At 36.0% G+C, this 22396-nt stretch overlaps 2 protein-coding genes across 2 annotated transcripts; both read right to left on the reverse strand.

Annotated features, from left to right (window-relative positions):
• Positions 1–6623: 6623 nt before the first annotated feature.
• LOC131035702 (AAA-ATPase At4g25835-like) lies at positions 6624–8027 on the reverse strand. The gene has a single exon (XM_057967443.2). The coding sequence runs from the start codon at positions 8025–8027 to the stop codon at positions 6624–6626; it is 1404 nt and encodes a 467-aa protein (XP_057823426.2).
• Positions 8028–8089: 62 nt separating this feature from the next.
• LOC131035709 (AAA-ATPase At3g28610-like) lies at positions 8090–9796 on the reverse strand. The gene is made up of 2 exons (XM_057967450.2): positions 9095–9796; positions 8090–8209 (listed from the first exon to the last, which is right to left on the reverse strand). The coding sequence occupies exons 1-2, from the start codon at positions 9794–9796 to the stop codon at positions 8090–8092; spliced, it is 822 nt and encodes a 273-aa protein (XP_057823433.2).
• Positions 9797–22396: the final 12600 nt, after the last annotated feature.

Raw genomic sequence — 22396 nt, forward strand, 5'->3', positions numbered from 1 at the left:
TTTATTTTGGATCATTAGAGAAAGGATCTCCAATCTATTATTTATTAACTAGATTTGGCCTTAAGAGTTAAAGGCTCATGTTTCCAATTGGTCCCCCATTCAAATAATCCCCTTATTAAAGAGCTATGCTGGTAAGATCTCTTCCATTTGGGGTGGTGGTTGGGGAAAGAAAGAAACAACATAATTTTTAGGTATAGGAGGTGTTGCTGGGAGGTGCTTATCACTACCATTGTTTGTAATGTCAAAGAGAACTTGAGTACCTTTGCAAAATGTACACACTTTTCTCCCCCCTCTAATTTGGATTGGTGAATTAAAAAGTCTTGGGGTTTAGCTGAATCTTTGACTAGATTCATAGCCCCACCTATTGGATTAAAAAATTTAATTAAATGGGCCTTCCTGATTCTGGTTGGCTGAAGTTAAACATTGATGACTCATCCTAAGGGAACCTACATCTGGTAGGTGGGGTTGGTATTGTCCATGACCATAGTGGAAAATTTGTGTTGTCTTATGTGGTCAACCTGGGAGTGCAAACATCAAGCTTTGTTGAGGTGGCTGCCACTTATTTTTATCTAATCATTATTAATGAAGGAAAGTACAATTGAATTATTATAGAAGGTGACTCAAGAAACACAATCCTTTTCCTTAAAAATGAAGCTTCTCCATATTGGAAATGCAAAGTGTTGGTGGAATAGTGTAGATATCTCAATTGTGGCATTAGCCACATTGGCCTAATTCACACGAGGGAAGGAAACAAAGTTGTAGATAGAATGGCTTGTTTAGGTCCATTTTCAGAGAATTTAAAAATTTGGACTAATTCTTGTTATCTTCCAGATTTGGTTCATGTGACAATCTACAAGGAAATTAAGTATAATGATGGGGTATAATTCAAGAATTGTCATTTTTACCCTAACTAGCATTTTGGCAAGTAATATTCTACATGATTGGTGGACGTTCTTTTCAAGAAGCAATGTCATTTCTCCTCATAAGTGTTGTGACACCCAAACTGTTAGTTTTTGCTTCACCCACCTGGTTTTGGTTAAGAAGCTCTTAGTGGTGGAAATGGGGGGGGGGGGGGACTTAATCCAAGTAAAACCCAATAACCATGAGGAAATCAAGTGCAAACCAAAGGTATGGTAGAAAATTGTCAAGGGTAATTTAGATAGTTATGTGGAGGTTATGCATGGTTTCAACCTGGAGCTTTCAAAAAACTTTGTGGAGGCTGATTGACAAAGTCTCTTTCAAAGTGATGCCAGAGTTGATTGTGACCATTATTGGACTCTTCTGGGATGGAATTACATTTCCTAATAAGTCAAAGGGTTCATATGATGAATAATCCAATCTATTATTCAAGAAGGGCGAGGGAGTGTCGAAACTACAAAGTGGTTACAACTAAGAAGAGCTCTCCAGAAAATTGAAGGGCGCGACCCTTCTTCTGATGAAATTATTTACCCTTGATGCTAGTTATAAAAGATTTCACACTTAGATGTGTCCATGTCAAATCAATTGAGGTATGGAATCCGCATGAACTTTTCTTTGGGAGTTTGTTTATCTTTATCCTAATTTGTTGGTAGAGTTAAGTCAAAGAACTTCCTGCCCCTTCATCAAGGTTTAATCCTTGGGCCATATAATTTTTGTCTTTCTTTAACCCATTTGAGTGGTTTCCCTAAGCCCTCTTATCTCCTACTAAAACCAAATCTGGTGATTGAGATCTTTGGGGCCCCTATGAGTAGAAGTACCTTGGCTATTGGTTCTACCTTTAAGCTCAAACTTGTTCCCACTCATTTTAAACCTAGTAGAGAGGCAAAGAAAAAGTCCTGTTCTAACCCATGCTCTAATAAAGGGGAGGTGTTAGAGTCTAGTGAATAGGAGGAGATTGAGGACTATGAATCTTTCTCTAATTTAGATTCCAAATGGTCTCCAACTACATCTAAGGACATGACCCCATTTTCCCCTAATCAAGAATCCTTTGAACCTAAAAAGGCCCTCATAGATACTAACGATACAATTTGAAATCTGGAGGAGAATGTCGAGAGACAAGAAATGGTTATCAAATGGCTTATCTCATAGTTTGATGTGGTAATCAAAAAATTCAATAGGCTAGAAACGGTGGCTGTGGCGAGGGTAAGAGTGGATAAATGGGTTATGGATTTCAAAGATGAATGGGTTTGGGAAGAGACAAGTGATATGACTGAGAATGTGGAGAACTAGAAAATATTTGAAGGGATATTGAATGAGCTCTCAGAGAAGGTGATGCAGAAAATGAGAACAAAATTGTTCTAGAACTGAAAGAGAACTAGGAGCTCCTGATGGGAAAGATTGAGGAATTGGACAAATGAAGCTAGGATATGGTGGTGAAAAATTCACCTCCTCTCAAAGCTATACATGATTAAATTGATCAGAGGAGAGCCAAGTGCAAGTAGCATGTTTTGTCTCCTTCTGCATCGGTGGAGCTCCCTGATTCCATGATTAAGGAAACTTCGGATTTTGGTTCCCCTAATTTTGTTAAAGATTCAAACAAAAATATTGGTAGGAAGGTAATCTCTTTGTTCCTTTTGCAGTTGGTTGACTTCACTGGTTTTTTGTGTTAGTGGTTTTCTATTGTTGGATCTATCTCTAGTGTAGTTTGTGGTAGTTTTTTTTGTTGGTCTTTGTTAGTTGGGTTTGGGTTTTTCTAGGTATGCCCTTCTCGTGCACCCTAGGTGGCATTTTCTACAGTTATGTAATACTCTATGATGGTACATGCTTCTCCAACTTTTTATAAATCATAAATTTTGTTATTTGCTTGAAGAATGTTCATTTAATTTGGCTATGATTGTTTCTTTAGGTAAAATTTAAGGTTATGAAGGCTTTGGAACAATTAAGTCATTATTTTTCCTTTTAAATTTGTTTATTTTTACGTGCCTAGGATTTGCACATTGAACAATTAGGATCATCCTTGTTGGTCATACATGTTTACTTGAGTAAACGGTAGGGTAATTGAGCACCTTTGTAACTCTCCCTAGGTCACTTTGTCGAGAGCCTCCTTGTCACCGCTATTGGTGAGGAAAAAATAAGAATTTCCTTCTTTTTAGATTGTTTTGTGATAGTTTTGACTAGATGGAAGTTAATTTTCATTTGAATTTTTACTTCTTTTCTAATCTTTCTCTTATTCTAGTCAATTTTATGAATTTTAAGGTTTTTATATACTTAATTTATTAATTCCATTTAATTTAATAGGATAGTTTCTTTTGATGGAATTCCAATAGAGAATAGGCATGGATTTAGCATAATATAGAGGCACTAATGGAGAAAATATATTCACCCTCTAGAATACTAGAGTAGTGAGAGTTCTAGCTGTTTTGATTTTTTTTTCCTTCTATATGGATTTTGAAGAGGTTGAAAAATATAAAAGACATAAAAAATAAACTAGAATTACATTAATATAAATTTATCTAATTTTTTTTACCTTTTATGTTTTCTTGATTGAACCAAAGTTATGTACTCTTCTCACTTGATTTTATTTTAAATTTGGTTCAAATGTGGTTAGCTCTCCCAGTAGCATAGCCTTCACAATCTATCAATTTTGATGATGAAATTAGTAGCATAAGTTTAGTGTCTATGAAGTGATAATGGTTGACGATAAAGACTCTAATTTATGGATTTTCGATGGTTAAATTGACATTCAAGACTCATCAGAAGATTGATGGTCAAGACTGGAGGAGAATGAAGCCTGCTCTATTGTCCCCAATTTTGGCTCAAGTTACAAAGAGAAACTAAATTAATCAATTATTTTAAGTTGTTTAAATTAATTATTTTATGACACTTGTATTTATTTAATAATGTTGATGACTTGAATATTTTGTTGAATAAAATACAATAGTATAAAGTCACTATTATGACCAAAAAGAATCAAAGTTTGAAAACTGATTTTTTATAATTAATTTGTTAGAGAGTTGTAGGAGAATTATAAAAGGATTGGGAAAGAAAAAATGATATTGTCTATGCTATTTTTCAACTATTAAACCTACAATGAAAACCATGAGGTGGATATTATTTTTGTGGACAAAAATACACTTCATCAATCCTTGGTAGATTCACAAAGGGTTTGAAGGTGTGTTGATTTCAAGAAGATTATGTGACAAATTGTTTGAAAGTGATTATCAATTCAAAAGAAATAGATCTAGAGGTCTTCCAGGCATAAATGTTTTGTTTTGTTTTTTGTGTATGTTTGGATGAAGATAAAGGAAAAATTGTAATTGATGTGTGGGAAAAATTTAAGAGGAGTTGAAATAAACTTCTAGTTGTTCCACCTGTGAAGGCCAAGAAGTGGTTGTATCATTGCCTAATTATTAAAGAAATTCAAATAGACCATGTAAAGAGGTTAGAAAGTTCCATGTGTTTTTTTGATGGAGCTAACATCTAACATATTTAATGAAAGAATTCGAAATTGGCCATAAAGCTTATTTAGCACCTATTGCAATCTTTCAAGGCTTCCAAAAGTATAACACATCTCATAGGAAGGTCGTAGCTCATAAAAGGCTATTATACAATTGTAAGATGGTGAAAATTAGGATCACCTTACATTAGGGTAAAAGAATTGAACTTACTTGCATAAAGGTCACTAATTTCCATGGGATCACCTTAAATTAGGGTAAAAGAATTAAACTTGATTGATCAAATCCTAAAATGATTGAATTAAAATCAGGTTAATTCTTTCCTTATTAGAGTTGAAAACTAAATTTGTATCAGGGTTGATTTGTAATGCTGTATCTAGGACAAAGAATGAGAAATTGACATAAAAAACCCATTAACAAAATGTTCCAGATATCATGCAGAGCTATAAACATACATATGACGAAGGAGAATGGATCACAACTTGTGATAGAAGATTCAGGCTGAATTGTTGGGACCGAGGGGAGCAGACCTTGCCTTCATCCTTTGGTCGAGAAGATATTTTCTAGATCATGATGATGCACATAATCCGCCTTAGAAAAGTTGTCATAAATCCTAGGGATCGAGAAAAACTGGTCACCTTGGTCCTTTTCTTTTTGTGCCTTCAAAATCCAAGTTTGACTATCATCATCTACACTATCAAATTCCTTACTCATTGCTCCTAGGACAATTCCTTGTTGATTTTTTCTTGAATCCTCATGCAAATGTGTAGGATGTCTTCATAGAAGGTTGATAATGGATGCTTGAACATGAATAATTGATCTTGATTTCACCTTCTTCTTCAATGTTTGATGAATAATTGAATTCTTTCTCACATAGAATAGAATTGATTTTCCTAAAGTGGAAATAGGATCTTAGCTAAAGTTATAGGCTCCCCTTTTTAGTTACCAAATGAGGGGGGTAGGCTTCCTTTTATACCTAACTATGTATCAAATGTTTGAATTTTTGGAGCAGGTCAACAAAGACCCAAATTTCTTGCCCACATCATATTAATTGAATTCAAATTCATTCTTTTGAAGAAGTTTGATTATGTAGACATCTATAATATCACCCCAACTTCTTGTGATGTGTATTGATATGACTAATTTGAAAGAGCTTTGTTAGATGCATTTTTCTCAAATATTTATTTAATACTTCTCTTGAATCATAATTTCCTTATTTCTAGCCCAAAATAACTTTTCTGTGATTCATATTTTGAATTTAGATTTGTTTTTTATTCCTCGCATATTTATGTTTTATATAAACCCTCCTACACTTCTACATCAGTCCAAAATTTAATAATTTATTTTCAATTCTTTTGATACTTTAATTATGAAATTTGTTTAACTCACAGGTCTACACACCTTGGCACGGTTTTCTTTAATTTCACTTTTATTTTAGTATTTTATATTATATTATTTATTTGTATCATTTCAAATATCATCTCTCTCTCAAAATACATAGTATCTATGCTTATTACTTTTCCTTCAAGTCATTTAGTTTGTCCATAGTTTTGGATGTACATATAATTAAAAGCAGACATAAATTATCCTCTACTTTCTATTTGAGTAAATATAAACTTGAAAATATAGTTAATTTCCCATTTCCCTTATCATGTTGTATTTTATTTTTCTGAAGACGCAAGCAAGAACAATTTTAGTTTTGTTTATTACAAATTCAATTCAATTCTTTGTCTGGTTAGTATATAATTAACTCATTGCATAGTGCAATATAATTTAGTACTATTCTCTTTATACTTTGATATACAAGTGGACTATGTTTTAATAATATGTCATTATGAACAAAAGTGTTAAAAAATTCAATTGTAAGTTCTCCAAATTATATCAACAATTAAATTGTGGATAAGAATTGAAATTACATGATGTTTTGTCAAGATTCAATTACAATATCTCTTACAATTTAGAAATACAAAATATTAATTTAAAATAATAATGCTACAATAACATATTATTATATTAATATTTAATAATTCCAAAAAGTTATTTCATATACGAATCATGCTCTAACCATATGTCAAAATATACATGTTAAAATATACCTATGCTTTATTTTTTGTAGCCTATCCACGTATCCGTTGAACCTCTTATAGATACATACCGGTATAGTGAAATTTGAAAGAAACTCTGTTCTAGGTGATACGCAGGGCCATGCACTCAGGTAAAGACGTGCATCTACAGTGGCAAACTCAACTTTTAAAAGTCTTCCACGGCATCATTTTCAGGATTTATCTCTGCCTTCGTGATGCATTTTTCTTCCTTCTCCGTTTGGGAAGATTGGGACTGACGATGATCCCGTTTTTTCTTAATTTTGGCATCGAGAGCACTAACCACATTGGTCATTGCTTCGTCAGGAGTGTTCACTTTACTCATCAGAATTTCTATAATTTCAGCGGGAGTCATCTCGGCCCCGGAAGCGATCTTCTCCTCCACCAAAGGATAAAGTTCGTGAACTTCAATTCTCAAATAATTGAAAGCGAGAATTTTAAAAACAGCGAAGTTGCAGTAAGAGAGTTCAATGTGGACATCCATTCTCCCACATCTAAGAAGAGCGGGATCGAGATGTTCAGGGTGGTTAGTAGTAAAGATAATAATACGCTCCTCACCGCAGCAAGACCACAATCCATCCGTAAAATTGAGCAAACCAGAAAGGGTAAGTTGACTTCGAAGCTTGCTTTCTGTGGCCTTCTCTTTGCACTCTCTATCCGTAAGATCAAGCGAGCAGTTAATATCCTCGATAGCAATGATGGCCTTTTCACTGGTCTGAGTAAGAAGGGCACGGAGCTCCTGGTTATGAGAGACCTTAGTCAGTTCAAGATCATAGATGTCATATTTCATGTAGTTTGCCACGGCGGCAATTAAGCTGGACTTTCCCGTTCCGGGAGGGCCATGAAGAAGGTAACCGCGTTTCCAGGCGCGACCGATCTGTCTGTAGAAATCTTTTCCGGCCTTAAATCGATCAAGATCATTGATAATTGTTTTCTTTATGGATGGATCGAGTGCGAGCGTATGAAAAGTAGATGGGTGCTTGAAAGGCATGCTATTCCATCCTTGTCCACGAATGGCGCAAACTCCACTGTTGGTATATAATTTGAGTTCCCTTTTGCCCAGTTTATGCTCCGCCGCCTTTTCGGATACGTGGTTCAAATAGGCCTTGAGGAGGTTCTGGTCTAGTTTGTTCATTTTGAGAGTATAGGCCAGTCTTTCAACGGTTTCTTTGTCCACCATTTTCTGTATGGTGTGTTGGGTCCAGCACATTCTAACTCCGCGGAATGAGTCGTGGATGAGTTGTTCTGTGTCGGGAGAGATGCCCAACTCTCTCGCATTTATGCCTCGATACGCCGTTAGATTGCGAGCTTCCGAGGCGCTTTCCAGAGTTTTCACGTACTCTTCCGCGTCCGTGTACAGCTCGTTCATCTTCCATCCGTGCTTTCCTTTGAATTCTGGGAGGCTCACGCAGCAACATATATTTACGCAGTCAAAAATGCGCATCACCCATTGTCTCACGATTTGGCGTACCTGTGGGGGAAGATAGCTCTGTACGAATGTCAGAATCCCGAGTATGGAAGAGATCTTTCCGATTAAGGCTTCCAATTCCATATTTATCTGGAAGTCAAGTGCTCGCTCACAGTTTTGGTTAGATGACAATAGTTCTTCATGTTTTATAGAGACTCAAAGCGCCGTCTCGCTATCAAAACGACAATTTTACCGTACACGTCGTTAAAACTTTTAATTACACCACGCGCAACAAATTGCGCACGCTCGAGGTCGGGAATTACAATCTTCACAGCTTATAATAAATTGTTATTATTATTATGCTTACGAGTTTCAAAATCTTGAGTATGGTCAGTCTTGAGTATTGTAGTTATAGTTCTTTGCAAGAACTATCTTCTACCTTATGACTCTCACCAAGCAAGAACGGAGAGCACTCCTTTTAGGATCTAATATTTCACTCTTTGAAAGAATCAATTATGATGAAGAGTCGACGATTTTTAGGAACATTTATTACACTTGATCGAAGTAATGAATATTTAAGGTTGAAAAATGTTTAGATGTAAGTGAATTCTTATCTAGATGGGATTGCATTTTTCTTTTTTATAAACGAGATGATTATCTTTATAATTAATTGATTTGTGTTTATTATTATATCTATTATGTGAACTTAAAATCAAGGGAAGTTGTTAGATATGCACGAAAAGATCTTAGTTCAAGAAGATTTGTAATAATATATTATAATTAACTATATGTAGAACTAGCAAATATATTGATCATACCTTAACCATCACCTTCACAATGTATCATGAATTATACTTGAATACTTAAAGACATCTCCACATTCACATCTACTTCAGATTTTCACATGAAACATGTATTCCGAAAATCATCTTTCTAATATGCACATTACAAATGTAAACTCCTTCAAACTGATATACAAATCGTATCTAGTGACTCTCTTAAATAGATTTGGACAAGCAAACGAGGCATTGAAATTTGGTGGCAAATACTTGATTAAACGGTCGAAAGACCAGAGCGCATATTAATCTAGATAACTAAGAATGGAGGATAAACACTCAAATTATATTCTACGTAGTCTCCGCCGTTGTTTGTGTTTCTTCTCTTTCTCCTTCACATTGTGTAGATCAAGATGTAAGCAGAGCATTCCTTACTCTTTTCTTTCCATCCAGCGCAAAAATCAAATCACGTGAAGCTTCATCTGGGTCGTCCATTTTATTCATCAGAACTTCTATAAAATCTGCAGGAGTCATCTCAGCCCCGCATGCCATCTTCTCTTCCATGACGGAAAAGAGTGGGTGATCTTTAATCTCCAAATAATTAAAAGCAAGAGATTTAAATGCAGGAAAAGTGCAGAAAGAGAGTAGAATGTGCATGTCCATCCTCCCACACCTGAGTATGGCTGGATCAAGCATATCCTTGTGATTGGTCGTAAATACAATAATACGCTCCTCTCCGCAGCAGAACCACAAGCCATCTGTGAAATTGAGAAAACCAGACAGAGTAACTTTGTTGCTGCTCTTCTCCTCTTCATTGTCGTTAGAAAGCCTCGAAACCCTGTCAGTTAGACACAACAAGCAATCGATGTCTTGAATAATAATCAAAGATTTTTCCTTTGTTTGCGTGAGAAGTGCATGGAGCTCCGCATTGTTCTTCACCCGAGTGAGCTCGAGGTCGTACAAATCGTTCCTGGCAGGCACGAAGCTTGATTTCCCCGTTCCAGGCGGGTCGTGAAGAAGGTAGGCTCGCTTCCACGAATGCCCAATCCGGCTGTAAAATTCCTTTCCTCTCTTAAAGTTGTCAAGATCCATCATAATATTGCGTTTGAGAGGAGGATCGAGAGCGATTGTGTCCATTGTGGAAGAATGCTTGAACGGAATGCCGGTCCATCCATACCCGTAGATAGCATCACCTGTATTGTTCTAGAGCGTGATTTCTTTCATGTCTCTAGTAAAATCCTTTGCCCGTCTTGTAATGTGATTGATGTTAGCGGAGATGAAGGCTTTGTCTGCCTTTGGCATTTTGGCTGTGAAGCTCCGCCTCTCTTTGTTGATTTGAACGTAGTCTCCGTTGTATGCTTCCACTGTAGTGTTGTTCGGATGTGAAGCCTGTTAAATTTTCTACATTGTAGAATACAGATCTAGTTAGAAAAGAGAAAACAAAACTTGCAAGAGAAAACAGAACAAAAAAACAGAAAAGCTGAGAATGAAACTCTATTTTTTGGAAGTTTTGTTTCTTACTTCCTAACTAGATCTGTATTATTTGCAAGCATATTTCCGAAGAATGGAAGCTGTCATAACCCTTTGTTTCTAGAGCATGCTCATTTCTTTCTTTGTTCATGCTCTTGGTTGCATGGGCCTTGCCTTTATCATCTCCTTTGTGATACACTATTTCAGTGGACATGTTTTGTTTCTCCTTTTTTATATTATCAGGGAGACTTTATACTATTAGTGCTAATGCTTCTTGGTTTTGTTTCAAGTTTGATCAGTTCACTGTTGGCACCTATATTTTCGACTAGCAGCTTCTTCTTGCATGGTTGAGTAGTGTCGTTGGGGTCACTCATCCAGATTCATGTGCCACATGCATCTTCGAATGTCTGATGTTTTTTCTTTGTTTCCCATCTGGTTATTGTTCGAGTAGTGTCATTGAGGGCACTCATGCAGATTCTTGATCTTGGTCATCATCTTGGCTTGTGAAGAGCTTCTTCATTCAGCACTGTCATGGTCCTCCTTCGATACTTGTTCACACTTTTCTTGTATCTCAAAAGATATTCTTCTACACTTCATATAGTTGCATCTCTTGTAATTTTGAGGGGGGTTTTATTCCCACTGTGTTTTCCCTCTTTCCTCTTTCCTTTCATTAGGTTTATCTCTCCTTAGTTAGACTTAAGGGTGGGTGTTAGTGCATGCAACGGTTTGGTGCCCTGTATTTACGGAAAACTTGTGTTCCACTGTAACCGACACTCATGCATTGCTATATTTGTGTCAGCTAACCAAGGAGTGCATTGTTAAACTCTACTCGTAATTCTATTTTAACTCTTTATGCATATCCTCTAGTTTATGATTCCACCGTAATTTCAGTTATATTGTGTTGTATTTGCATTATTGATTAATAGAGATTACTCCCTGCATTTCTAGTGGATGTAGCCACTTAATGGTGAACCATGTTAAACCTTGTGTTATGTGTTTATGTCTCTTTTAGTTTCATTCCATTATGTTTTCTTTGCTCATTTATAACTAACAATTGGTATCAGAGCTATGGTGAAATGTTAACCAGAGATGGGTGTGGTTAGTTTTTGTTCGATCCTAGAGTTGGGTGCTTTTATGTTATCAACAAATAGGCTGAAGTCTCAGATGATGAGGCCGAATCAGATGATAAAGCCGAATCAATCATCAAAAAATTTATTGGCTGTCTAGACTCGATAGAGAGTGATGTCCAAGTGGACGTTGAAACCCAAAATCATGTTCATTGGTGGGATGGCTGGAAAAAGGATTTGATTTTGGCTGAAGAAGAAGAGGGTTTGAAGTATTTGTTGTTTGAAGAATAAGAGACTAATGTGTTTGCCTTCCAAGATGAGAAGGATGCCTCCTAGGGTGAGGAGGATGTAGTCTTGAATTTGGCGAATGAAGATGACCTTGAAGAAGGTGAGGCTAATAGCTCTAAAGATTACTTGTACGAACAAATTTAGAGACTACAAGAGGAATTTTTTTTTCTCACAGAGCGAATATACAGTATGGAAGATGAAATGGAAGATTTGCAAGAGAAATTTACGAAAGAGTGGGAGTTTTATGTAGAAAAAAAAATGAAGAGCTAAAAAAGGAATTGGCCACCCTTAATACAATTTTTACCACATTAGAAAATATTTTAGGTTTTGTGGAAGTAGAAATGAATACAGAGGACAAGGACACCATGTGCCGAGTTCAAATTTTGGAAGTCGAAGAGGTGAATGAATGGCTGGATAAGCGGACCCTGTTTGAAACACTTGATCACGAGTGGCTGGAAAAAGTAATATAGAGTCAACCAGTGATGAAAAATATAGAGGGTAAAAAATTCAAGAATGCCCCCCCCTATAGTGGAATCAGTCTACCTATGTGTGCAGTTGTAGTTTTTAAGGAAGGCGACGGGGTAGAGAGGTTTCCAACCTTGCCAGTATTCGACACTACTGGACATTATAATGAATTTATGAGTAATGATGTGGGCCTTTTTGCATCTGGGGAATAAGATAAAGATGGAGTTATCGAATGGGCTGTGGGAACACTTGCTAACTCAGTTGTTGATGATATTGAGCACAAGCCTCTAGATAGATTTCCTTGTCATGGATGTGGTAATTGTCAATGGGAGCATGAATATAGGTTGGGAAATCAAGTGTTGTCTACAGAATGAACCTGCTATGTCCATTGCCAACATAGTAACCTTCTTCAGGAAATGTTGAGGTCTGAAAGCTCTATATCCACGTCGGATACCCTGCTGGAGGAGTGCAGGGCATGGAGTGTTGGGTTGCCCATGGTGGAAAACAAAGTTTTGGGACATGGGGCCGTTAAAAATTTCAATATCATCGAGAAGCTCACCTCCCTCATTCAAACACTCGTCCTCCCTTTTGCCATCCATTACTTGTAACTTGCAGACGTTGCAAGGAATCCCATTCGCCAATACTTTTGAAGTCATGTAGATAGTGTGGACAAGAATGACTTAAGGCCTCTTACAGTAGCAGATCATGCTGCTGAAAAAGACATGCATTTTATTTTTTCTAAACACTTCTCAACACATGCAATATATAGGGAGGAGAATGGATGGACATGCAATGGAGACAATGCAAAATATATTTGGGTTTTAGATCTTATTGATGGCTCAAAAAGCTTTATCAGAGGGAAGACTTTATTTGGGACACTTATAGCTCTTGTTCACAAAGGAATTTCAATTCTTGGAAATATTGATCAGCCTGTTTTACATGAAAGAGGAATTGGGAAGTGCTTACTCGAGCTAGCTATTTTGGATGAATTATTTGTATGCCACAACAGCTAGCGTAGAGTGGAATCTAATAGTCAATGCTGGTAATGCCTTGAGGATAGTTGAAGAGGAAGGAATGAGTGGTTTTCTTTATTGTAAGTTTGGACCTATAGAACATGGTATTCCACTTTGGGGATTGATGTACAAGTTTATGCCTAAAAGAGTAGGAGGTCAGGATATTTTTAGCTCCTATTTGAGATGGAGAAGGCTTATCCGTAGTGTCTATGAGAAAAATTGAAATCTTTGATGTGCTTGATTGCAGTGTGAAGAATTGGAAATGCAAGGAATGTTGAGAGCATGGTTGTGCCAATTGAGCTTCAAGTGGGAGCTTGTTGGGATGTGAAGCCCAACTATCACATCCATTCATCTTTTGGAGACTCTTCACTTGAAGGCTCTATATGATTATAAATACTGAGTATAGTCCATGCTTGATGTTGTGTTGTATTTGCATTATTGATTAATAGAGATTACTCCCCGCGTTTCTAGTGAACGTAGCCACTTACTGGTGAACCATGTTAAAACTTGTGTGATGTGTTTATATCTATTTTAGTTTCATTGCATTATGTTTTCTTTCTTGTTTATAACTAACAAGTGTGACTCCTTGGAAGAAATCCTCCACTTCCTCGTCATTGGCCGGGGAGAAGAACACATTGCAAGAGTTCTTGGCGAGAAATACAATCTGCCTTGGAGCAATGTCGTGTAGAATTTCTAGATACTGTTGCACACTCTCATAAAGATCATTGTTGCTCACACCAGAATTGTCTTTGACTTGTAGAACATCTAGCTGATAGAGAGGAGGGTTGAAATAATCATGTACAGACAAATACCATTGCATTAAGATTCCATGCAACTGGGAAGGGAGATAATTTTAGAGCATAGTAAAGAGCCCAATAAAAGACCATACTTTTGCAATTAAGGCATTCATTGCTTCGTGGTAATGTGCAATTAGGTGCTCTGGCAGATATGCAGATTGACTGGTGTGAAAGACATTTTGGGCATTTGAATAAGGTATAAATGTCCAGGCTTGCTGCAGACAATTCTTTCAATTTGACCTTACATGTATGGTCCCCACTAAATAAATAAAAAATTTTGAGGCTTCTACCGGCCCTTTGAATTTGATCCAGTTGTGTCACAAGCACACTAGGATTAAATGAATTGGTAAAAAGTTTGTAGATTCAACACCAAATTAATCAAAACTATTTGTTGTTTCATGGAAAAAGATAGTACAAAGGGTAAAGTATTAATGGACTATCCTCTTCGCATGTAAGTGAAGCCTATCAAGTGATAATGATATGATGCCCTGAAGCAAGGATGAAGAATGGTTAGTGCATTTAGTTGTTTTCTAATGGTTAATTGGAGTATTATTTTTATTATGATTTTAGCATTGAAAATTTTAATGAGTTATGTGTAGAAGGTGTTCTCATGTTTGGATTCTTCTTTTATTTTCTTTTGTTCAATGTTCTTTTAAATTTTATCGAACATCAAATTAATTGATTCTTAGACAATTAATGCAAAAGAGTATAGAATGAGATAGGAAAATGAAAGCAAAGTGATATTAGCATGCTTATTTACTTTTAAAAATTTATAATGTTTGTTTTATTTGGAATTTTGTTGAATCTTAATTCAATGCCTTGTGATGGAAGTGAGGGCTTCTTAATTCATGTTTTGCATTCTTCTTGAAAGTCGTAAGATTGCAACTAAGACTATTTTGTATACAAAATATCTTTTTTATTCTTTTTCTTCTTATTTCTCTTTCTTGAAAAAATTTCTAAGTTTTAAAATAAAAAATTATTGAACTATTACACACATGGATGATGTTTTTGATAAAGATGGACAGGTTGTACATAGACCCAAAACCAAAAGTTTTACAAAAGCTGGCCATTAGCCAAACAGACGGAAACCAACAACCAAACAGGAAAGCACCCCAGAACAGAAACAAAAGAAAAAGAGACACAGATAACAAAATAAAAGCACAAAAATAAGAAAGTGCACCAGCTCCTTGTTATTCTCGATGGTAATCTTATTGATTTCCTCCAGTTCTTCCATAATGAATCTAGAGGTGCCCTTATTGGTGCTCCTGATTCTGGTCCTAGAACTAGGGCCTATGGTTTTGTTGCCTCCAACAACAATGTCTTCACCTCCAAGATCTTTCTCAGGTTCAACCTGAATGGATCTATACTTGACAACCATGAAATTGATCATTTTGAGCCCCTCCATACTATTGTTCATGGCCTCCTTTCTTATGTTGACCAGGTTCTTGAGGTTTTTCTTTATCTCCGCCATAGAATGTTCCACCTTTTCAATTCTTTGTTCATGGTTGCATTTCATAATCTTGACATCTTGGGAGAGGTTCTAGGTTATAATCATGAGCTTCTCAGATTTGTCGGGCTCTGGTAAAGTTGTGAACATATCAATTATCTCCTTAACCCATAGTTTTAGGGTATCAATTTCTCTCTCCACCCACTTCCAACAGCTCTCCTAGCATTTGGTCGCTTCAATCACTAGGTTCATCAATGTACCATTCCTTTGTAACCAAATGTTCGCCTCTTTAGGCATGGTCCCCTGCTTTTCCTTGAGGACGTTAATAGGAATGTCTAGTTTAGTTTCCTAGTTGAAGTCTTCGAACCATAGTCCTTAGCCGCAAGCTTCTTGTTTCTAGAAAGAGGCTCAGCCTTAGAAATCAACTTGTTGGTAGATTTATATTTGGTGGTTTCCCATCTGGGGGGATTCCTACTGCTAAATGTACTAGGAGTGACTATCATCTCACCTTCTTCCACTGGCTTATAATCAGGGTCATCAAAAGGATTGGCACCCCCACTATCCTCCAAATCTATTTCTGAGTCACAGACTTCCTAAATATTAGTATGTTGGCCTTTCTTAGAGAGAGAGAGCATAGCTTCAAGGGTCTTGGCATACTCCATGATGAGCACAATAAGCAAATCATGGAGAACAGGATTATTTGGATTCTCCATATGTTATTCAAGACTATTCTCTAAAGAGGAGGCCATATAGAAAGGAGTAGAAATGATTTTACCATGCCTAAAATGGTAGGAAAAGATACTGGCATATCTTCCATCGAGCGAAATATACCTCATTATGAACTCAACCATGTTCGCCCAGGGAGTCATAAGATCTTTCCTGTTGTAGCCACCATTAGCCATTTTGTTAACTCTTGAGTGCTTCTTGTCTTTATCGAAACAATTTGCCATGTCTTCCTCTCCTATTTTCCTATCTATATAGAACCTTCTGCCATTCATCACCATACCAGTAACCATTTCCACTAGGGTTTCGTCCAGCTGGTAATCAACACCATAAGCCCTAAAAACCCCTTTCTTCCACCCATTGACAAAAGTTTCCATGAGTGGAGGAGAAGGGCCATGGAGTCTTTCCAAGAAGGGGACCATTCCCCCATCAATGATTTCCTGCCACACCTCCTTGTTTTTCTTCCATTTCTCAAATGTAGGCGGTTCTTTCCTGTTCTTGTCCCAAACCATAATGATTCAGGTCGCCAAATAGTAGGAAATGGGCTGCACCAAAGAAGTCTCCAAATAATAGCAGGAAATGGGCCACACCAGAAAAGTCTCCGACCAGTAGCAGGAAATGGGCAACACAATTAGATAGAAAATCCAGGCACAAGGGAAGTTTCTATATCTTCGGATAGGGAAAACAAAAATTAGTCATTTCCCCAGCAACTCAATGAAATCATGATTAAAATTCATTGATTACTGCAAGTCAATGAAATCATCACAAGCCAGATCACACAAGTTTTTTGAGAAAGAATCCATATTGCTCCACCATTTGGCCGCCACATAGCCCACTGCCATATTGGCCAGTAGATCCACCACTTTGTCGCCTTCTCAAAAGACGTGCAAAATTTTAAATTCATCCAACTCATTTATTATATCCCAACAATCCTTGATCAGATTAACAATCATCCAGCTAGGACTTGTGCGCCCATTTAGACAATTGAAAGTGTATAGTGAGTCAGACTCCAACCAAACCTTTCTAAAACCTTCTCTTTTAGCCACATGTAACCCAATGTGGGAAGCGCTGGCCTTTGCAAAGTGGTTGGATTCGGTGCCCAGAGGGAGCACCACTGCAGAAACCAATAGACCCATATGAGTGTTAATAATTAGTCTATAAGATTTATGAAGAGATAAGTCATACACTTGGTTTAATATGACACAACACTTAAAATATAAAAAAAAATATACTTGTTATGTGTTTCTTTGAACACTTTTGAAGGTTCATGTCATTGTCATATCAAGTCGTTAGGTGAAATTTGTCATTGATTATTTAAGGAAAGTTAAAAGATTTTCAAGAATTTACTTCTCTTTATTGAGAAATTAAGGTTAAGCTAATTAAGGGTTCTATTTTATTAGGGTTTGAAGTTAGGGTTGTAGTTTATTTAGGGTGAAATCAAAGTTTAATGATTATTATAGTTAGGGTTGAGGTTCAATTTGGGTTAAGGTTATGGTTAGTGATAGGGTTTTGATTATATAAAGTTATCAACATTATTTACTCACCTATTCATGTTGTGGGTTCTAATTATATAGATTTTCTCAAGGTTACAACGATGCTTAAAAATAGGATCAGTGTTATAATTTAGGCTAGGGTTTGATTAGAATTAGTGTTCAAATATGGTTACTATTATGCTTAAAGTTACAATATAATTAATATTAGGACTAAGGCTTGATTAAGGTTAATGTTTACCTAGGGTAATGGTTTAATCAAGGTTAGGGATCAATTAAGGGTAGGGTTCAATTAAGGATAGGTTTAGGGTAAGTTTTTTATAATAAAGATTACCTAGGTTAGTGTTAGGATTGAGATTTAAATATTCTTAGGGTCAAAGTTTAGGTTAGGATTCAATTAGGATTAGGCTTATGGTCAAATTATGATTAAGACTACAAATAGGGTTAGGATTAGGATTAACATTCAATTTTGTGTTTAAAGTAATTAAGGCTAATATTTTATTAGCATTCAATTTTGGGATTAGAATTTCACTAGGGTTAGGGTTAAATCAATATTCAATGAGTATTAGGGTTAAGGTTTAATAATGGTTAGGTTTAGGGATAGGTTTACAATTATATGATAACAATATTCCTAATCCCAATCCATACCTTACCCTAACCTTGAATTTATCCCAAACCCAAACCCAAATCCTAATAAAAAACTAACACTAATTTTATCTTTAACACTAACCCTAACCCTTACCCTAACCATAACTCTATTTTAAACCTAACCAAGTAACTCTACCCCTAAATAAAATTATATCCCTAATTATAATATTAACCCTAAACACAACCCAAGCCCTTGTTAGCAACTATCAAGAAGGAAGACTGAGAGGGGGGTGGGTCAATCATTCTAATAATTCTTCAGAAGATCAAAGAAAATTAAACTTTAAAACATAAACTAATAAACTACAATAATGAATTAGATAAGAAAATCAGAAACAAAACACACAAAACCAAGATTTTGACGTGAAAAACCATGGTCTGAACCTATCTACAGTCAGATGATACTTTGTAGTAGCCTGTGAAAATATTACAATGGGGAATGCACATATATTCAGGAACACTGCCTAGAGATCACTGCTCAAAAGATATATGCCCAGAAAGCTACAACCCTAAGAGAAGTCTCACTGACTTACAATATGATTCAAACTACAATACGAAAAAAATGAACTGTAATGATAGCATCTACAAATGCCTGATGATAGTTCTGGTTAAACACAATTGTCTGCTCTGTAACAACAATCTCACCTTTATGCTACATTGAGTGATAATTCTCTTGTTCACACAATCACCTCTCTCTGATAATGTAGACACAATACCTAAACCTAAATTACATAATTATTTCACCTATAAATACAAATTATCAACCTTGATAACAAGGTCAGCTAAACCCTCAACCCTCAACTCATAATATAAATATTACATTATACGATGCAAAGATATATCAACAGACCAATACAATAATTTATATTACATAGCATGGACCTAATTCAAATTCCCAAATGATCACATCCACCATATATCATGCCAATATCAACCACAACATGCTACACAACTAGAAATACAACATAACATGAAAATCATCACCGGTTCATAGAAAGTACCAAAATATCGCACAATAATCAATGTGGATCACCAAAAAAAATAGATGACTAGGAAACACCAACAAGCACATTGGAACCATCTGGAACAATTTCACCAACACCACTTTTCAAATCTTCATCGATCAACATCTAGAAAGCTCAAGAACATAACCAATCGAAAACTGTTATGAAGAAAGATAACTTGCATAGAACCAAATCATGAACCATGAAAAATGAAGATACACAAGATCATCCCAAACACTATCCCAAAGTCTCAGCACAAGATCTAATCACATTAGAATATACCAGAGGAAATACCAGATTCTGCAAAATAGTGATCAACAAAACCAAACTTCAAAACCGGATCAGAAACTCTTTCCAAAATCACAAGAATATGTTGACATCAATTCCAACAACATATCTTAGTAGCATAAATTCCAACAACCAAATCCAACAATCTCCCCCTTTGGCATTTATGGCAACATATGAATGTGAAAAACAATCAATGTAAGGAAAGATTATATCACTAGCAAACTCCCTCTAAGATCAAAATAGATAAAGCATTTTTTCACATGATCTCTCTCCCCCTTTGATAGCAATGCCAAAGATGTCCAAAACAAAAAATCAAACTCTCTCCTTATACATAGTCATGAATCTCTCTCCCCTTTTGATATACAAACAAATCAACAAACTACTCCAGTAGAGGAGCAACACCAACTCATCAATCCAAATAGAAGAATAAGGCTCTAAATTCCACTGGATTGATGAAACTCAATTCATCTAATTCTCATCAGGAGGGGTGGATACCCCTAACTTGTCTCTCAAATAAACACATGTATCTGTAGGCAAAGGCTTAGTGAAAATATCAACAACTTGTTCATTTGTAGATACATACTCCAGCTTCACTTTCCCTTCACCGACTTGCTCTCTCAAGTAGTTATATTTGATTGATATATGCTTATACTTTGAATGTTGTACTAGATTCTTTGACATGTTTATAGCACTAAAATTATCATAGTATATAACAGTAGGCTCATCATGAATAACTCTAATATCTTTCAACAATTTCTTCATCCAAACTATCTGAGTGCAATTACTAGCAACAACAATGTACTCGGCTTCAATAGTAGATAGAGATACTAAATCATGTTTCATTCTAGCCCGTGAAACAAGTTTCTTACCTAACAAGAATGCTCCACCAATAGTACTCTTTCAGTCATCAACATTGTTGGCAATTGAGACTCAATTGGTTGGTTTCACTTTGTTGCCTTTGATGGAAACATGGTATTGTGTTCTGGCTTTTGTTGTGTACCAACAGGCACTTCATAGATACTACATTGGCACCGACACTGATAGGACAGAAGAATTTCTTTGGTCACTAGCAATGCAGGCCGACATGGTTTACTAAATATTATCGGTATTGGAGGCCGACATATCTCGGATCTGACATCGGCAATTGATTTTAATGTTTATGCATTTATGTTATCTAGCCGACATGTAATTTGATATTGTATATATCTTTGTAAGTTGACATAAGGCATGAAAATTTGTATAAGGTATATAGGTCAATTTGATAGATCATTTTGATAGAGACAAGAGGGGCAATTATGGATATGCGAATGTAATATGATACAAAATATATCAGAGAGATCATGTATGTGAGGAAATTCATGTAATGGTTATTTCGGTAAAGGGTTTAGGGTTTCAGACTGGAACATACAAAGCTTAAACTAGAATTGTATTCTAGCATAAAAGATGCTATCTTAGCAGTTCACATTTCTCTAGTTTGTAGTTTGGAATTTTATGTAATCAGTGATGCTCCTTTTGTGATTGACCAGTGTTCTCTAGGTTGTAAGCCTACCTGCAAGTGCAGGCCCCTCATATTTTTTAATATCTCTTCATATGGCTAGTGGATTGATATTGCCGGTCACAAATCCCACCATGGTTTTTCCTCTTTGAGGTTTTCCACGTATAAATATCTATGTTATGGTTCTCACTTATGTCATTGGCTTATTGGTTGCTTTACTTCTTTCAATTTTGTATGTACCTGTATACCGGTTGGTGTATGCATGTTATAATAAGGCTAAAATTAATAGATCCAGAATAACTCTAATTCACCCCCCCTCTCAGTGTTATTGGATTCCAACAATTGGTATTAGAACCTTGTGCCTAGGAGGAAGTTTAACAGCTTGAGGAAGATCTTGAAACCAAAATCCATGGATATGGGTTTGGAGAAGCAACTTGAGATGGCACTTGAAGATTATCATGTTGAAAAGTTGAAGAACTTAAAGCTAGAAGATGAATTGAATTCTGCTAAGGAATTCATTCTTGTCCTAAAATAGAGGCTATCATATTTTCAAGCTAGGAAGAAGGAACTTTTGCAAAGTCAGGATGATGAACAGAAAGATACACTTAAGGAACAATATCAGAAATTGAGTCAGGAGAATATGGTTATGAAAAAAGAAATGCAAGTTATAACTATGAGGATGTTTAAGGAGATTGAGAACAAAAAGAAGAAAGAAGAAAATATTGTTGTATCCCTGAAGAACAAATTTGAAGAATGTGGTAGGTTGGTTCATGAGAACGATATGTTGAGAACTGATTTGGTACAATCCCAGAGTAATGAATAAGATCTTGAGAGACAAATGATAATTCAGAGAGAAGATTTAACTACTGCAAGTGAGTATAAAGAAAAATTCAAGATCATCTCAGCATAGCTAGATGAGTTATTGAAGAGACAAAGGAAGAATGGTGATTCCAGTGGACTTCGAATTGAGCAAGGACAAAGTTCTAGTACTTCTAATGAAGATTAAAACCATAAGGCACCGGTGAGGCAATTTAATGCTTATAAATTCAATAGTAGATGTTTCATTTGCAATAGATTTGGTCACATGGCTAGGTAATGTAGAAACAGAGCAAATCAGAACCTTGATTCTGCTCATGGTAAATGTTCCAAATACAATAAGTATGGTCATAAAAAAAAAGATTGCAGAATGAATTTTAAATGCTATGCATGTGGAAAATATGGACATGTATGGATAATCATTGTAGGTCAAGCAATTTCACTAGTTTTAGAAAAGCAATTCAAAGGAACAATATTACATGTTTGCGTGTAATTAGGGTGGACATATTGCAAAATTTTGTAGAATGAAAAATCCACCGGTTAGTAATGGAGGATCAAATGAGAAAGGAAAAGAGAAGGTTAGTGAAATCCAGCAAGATCATACTCAGAGATGGGTTAGAAAGACTAAAGAACAATCATCAGATGGGAATGTCACAATTACTTATTCGGTTGAAGAGGCTACTCCTGCACCGGTAGGGAGCTCATCCGGTAACTGAGGCAGATACCTTA

The sequence above is a fragment of the Cryptomeria japonica genome, chromosome 5, assembly GCF_030272615.1.
Source record: "Cryptomeria japonica chromosome 5, Sugi_1.0, whole genome shotgun sequence".
NCBI classification, from domain to species: domain Eukaryota; kingdom Viridiplantae; phylum Streptophyta; class Pinopsida; order Cupressales; family Cupressaceae; genus Cryptomeria; species Cryptomeria japonica.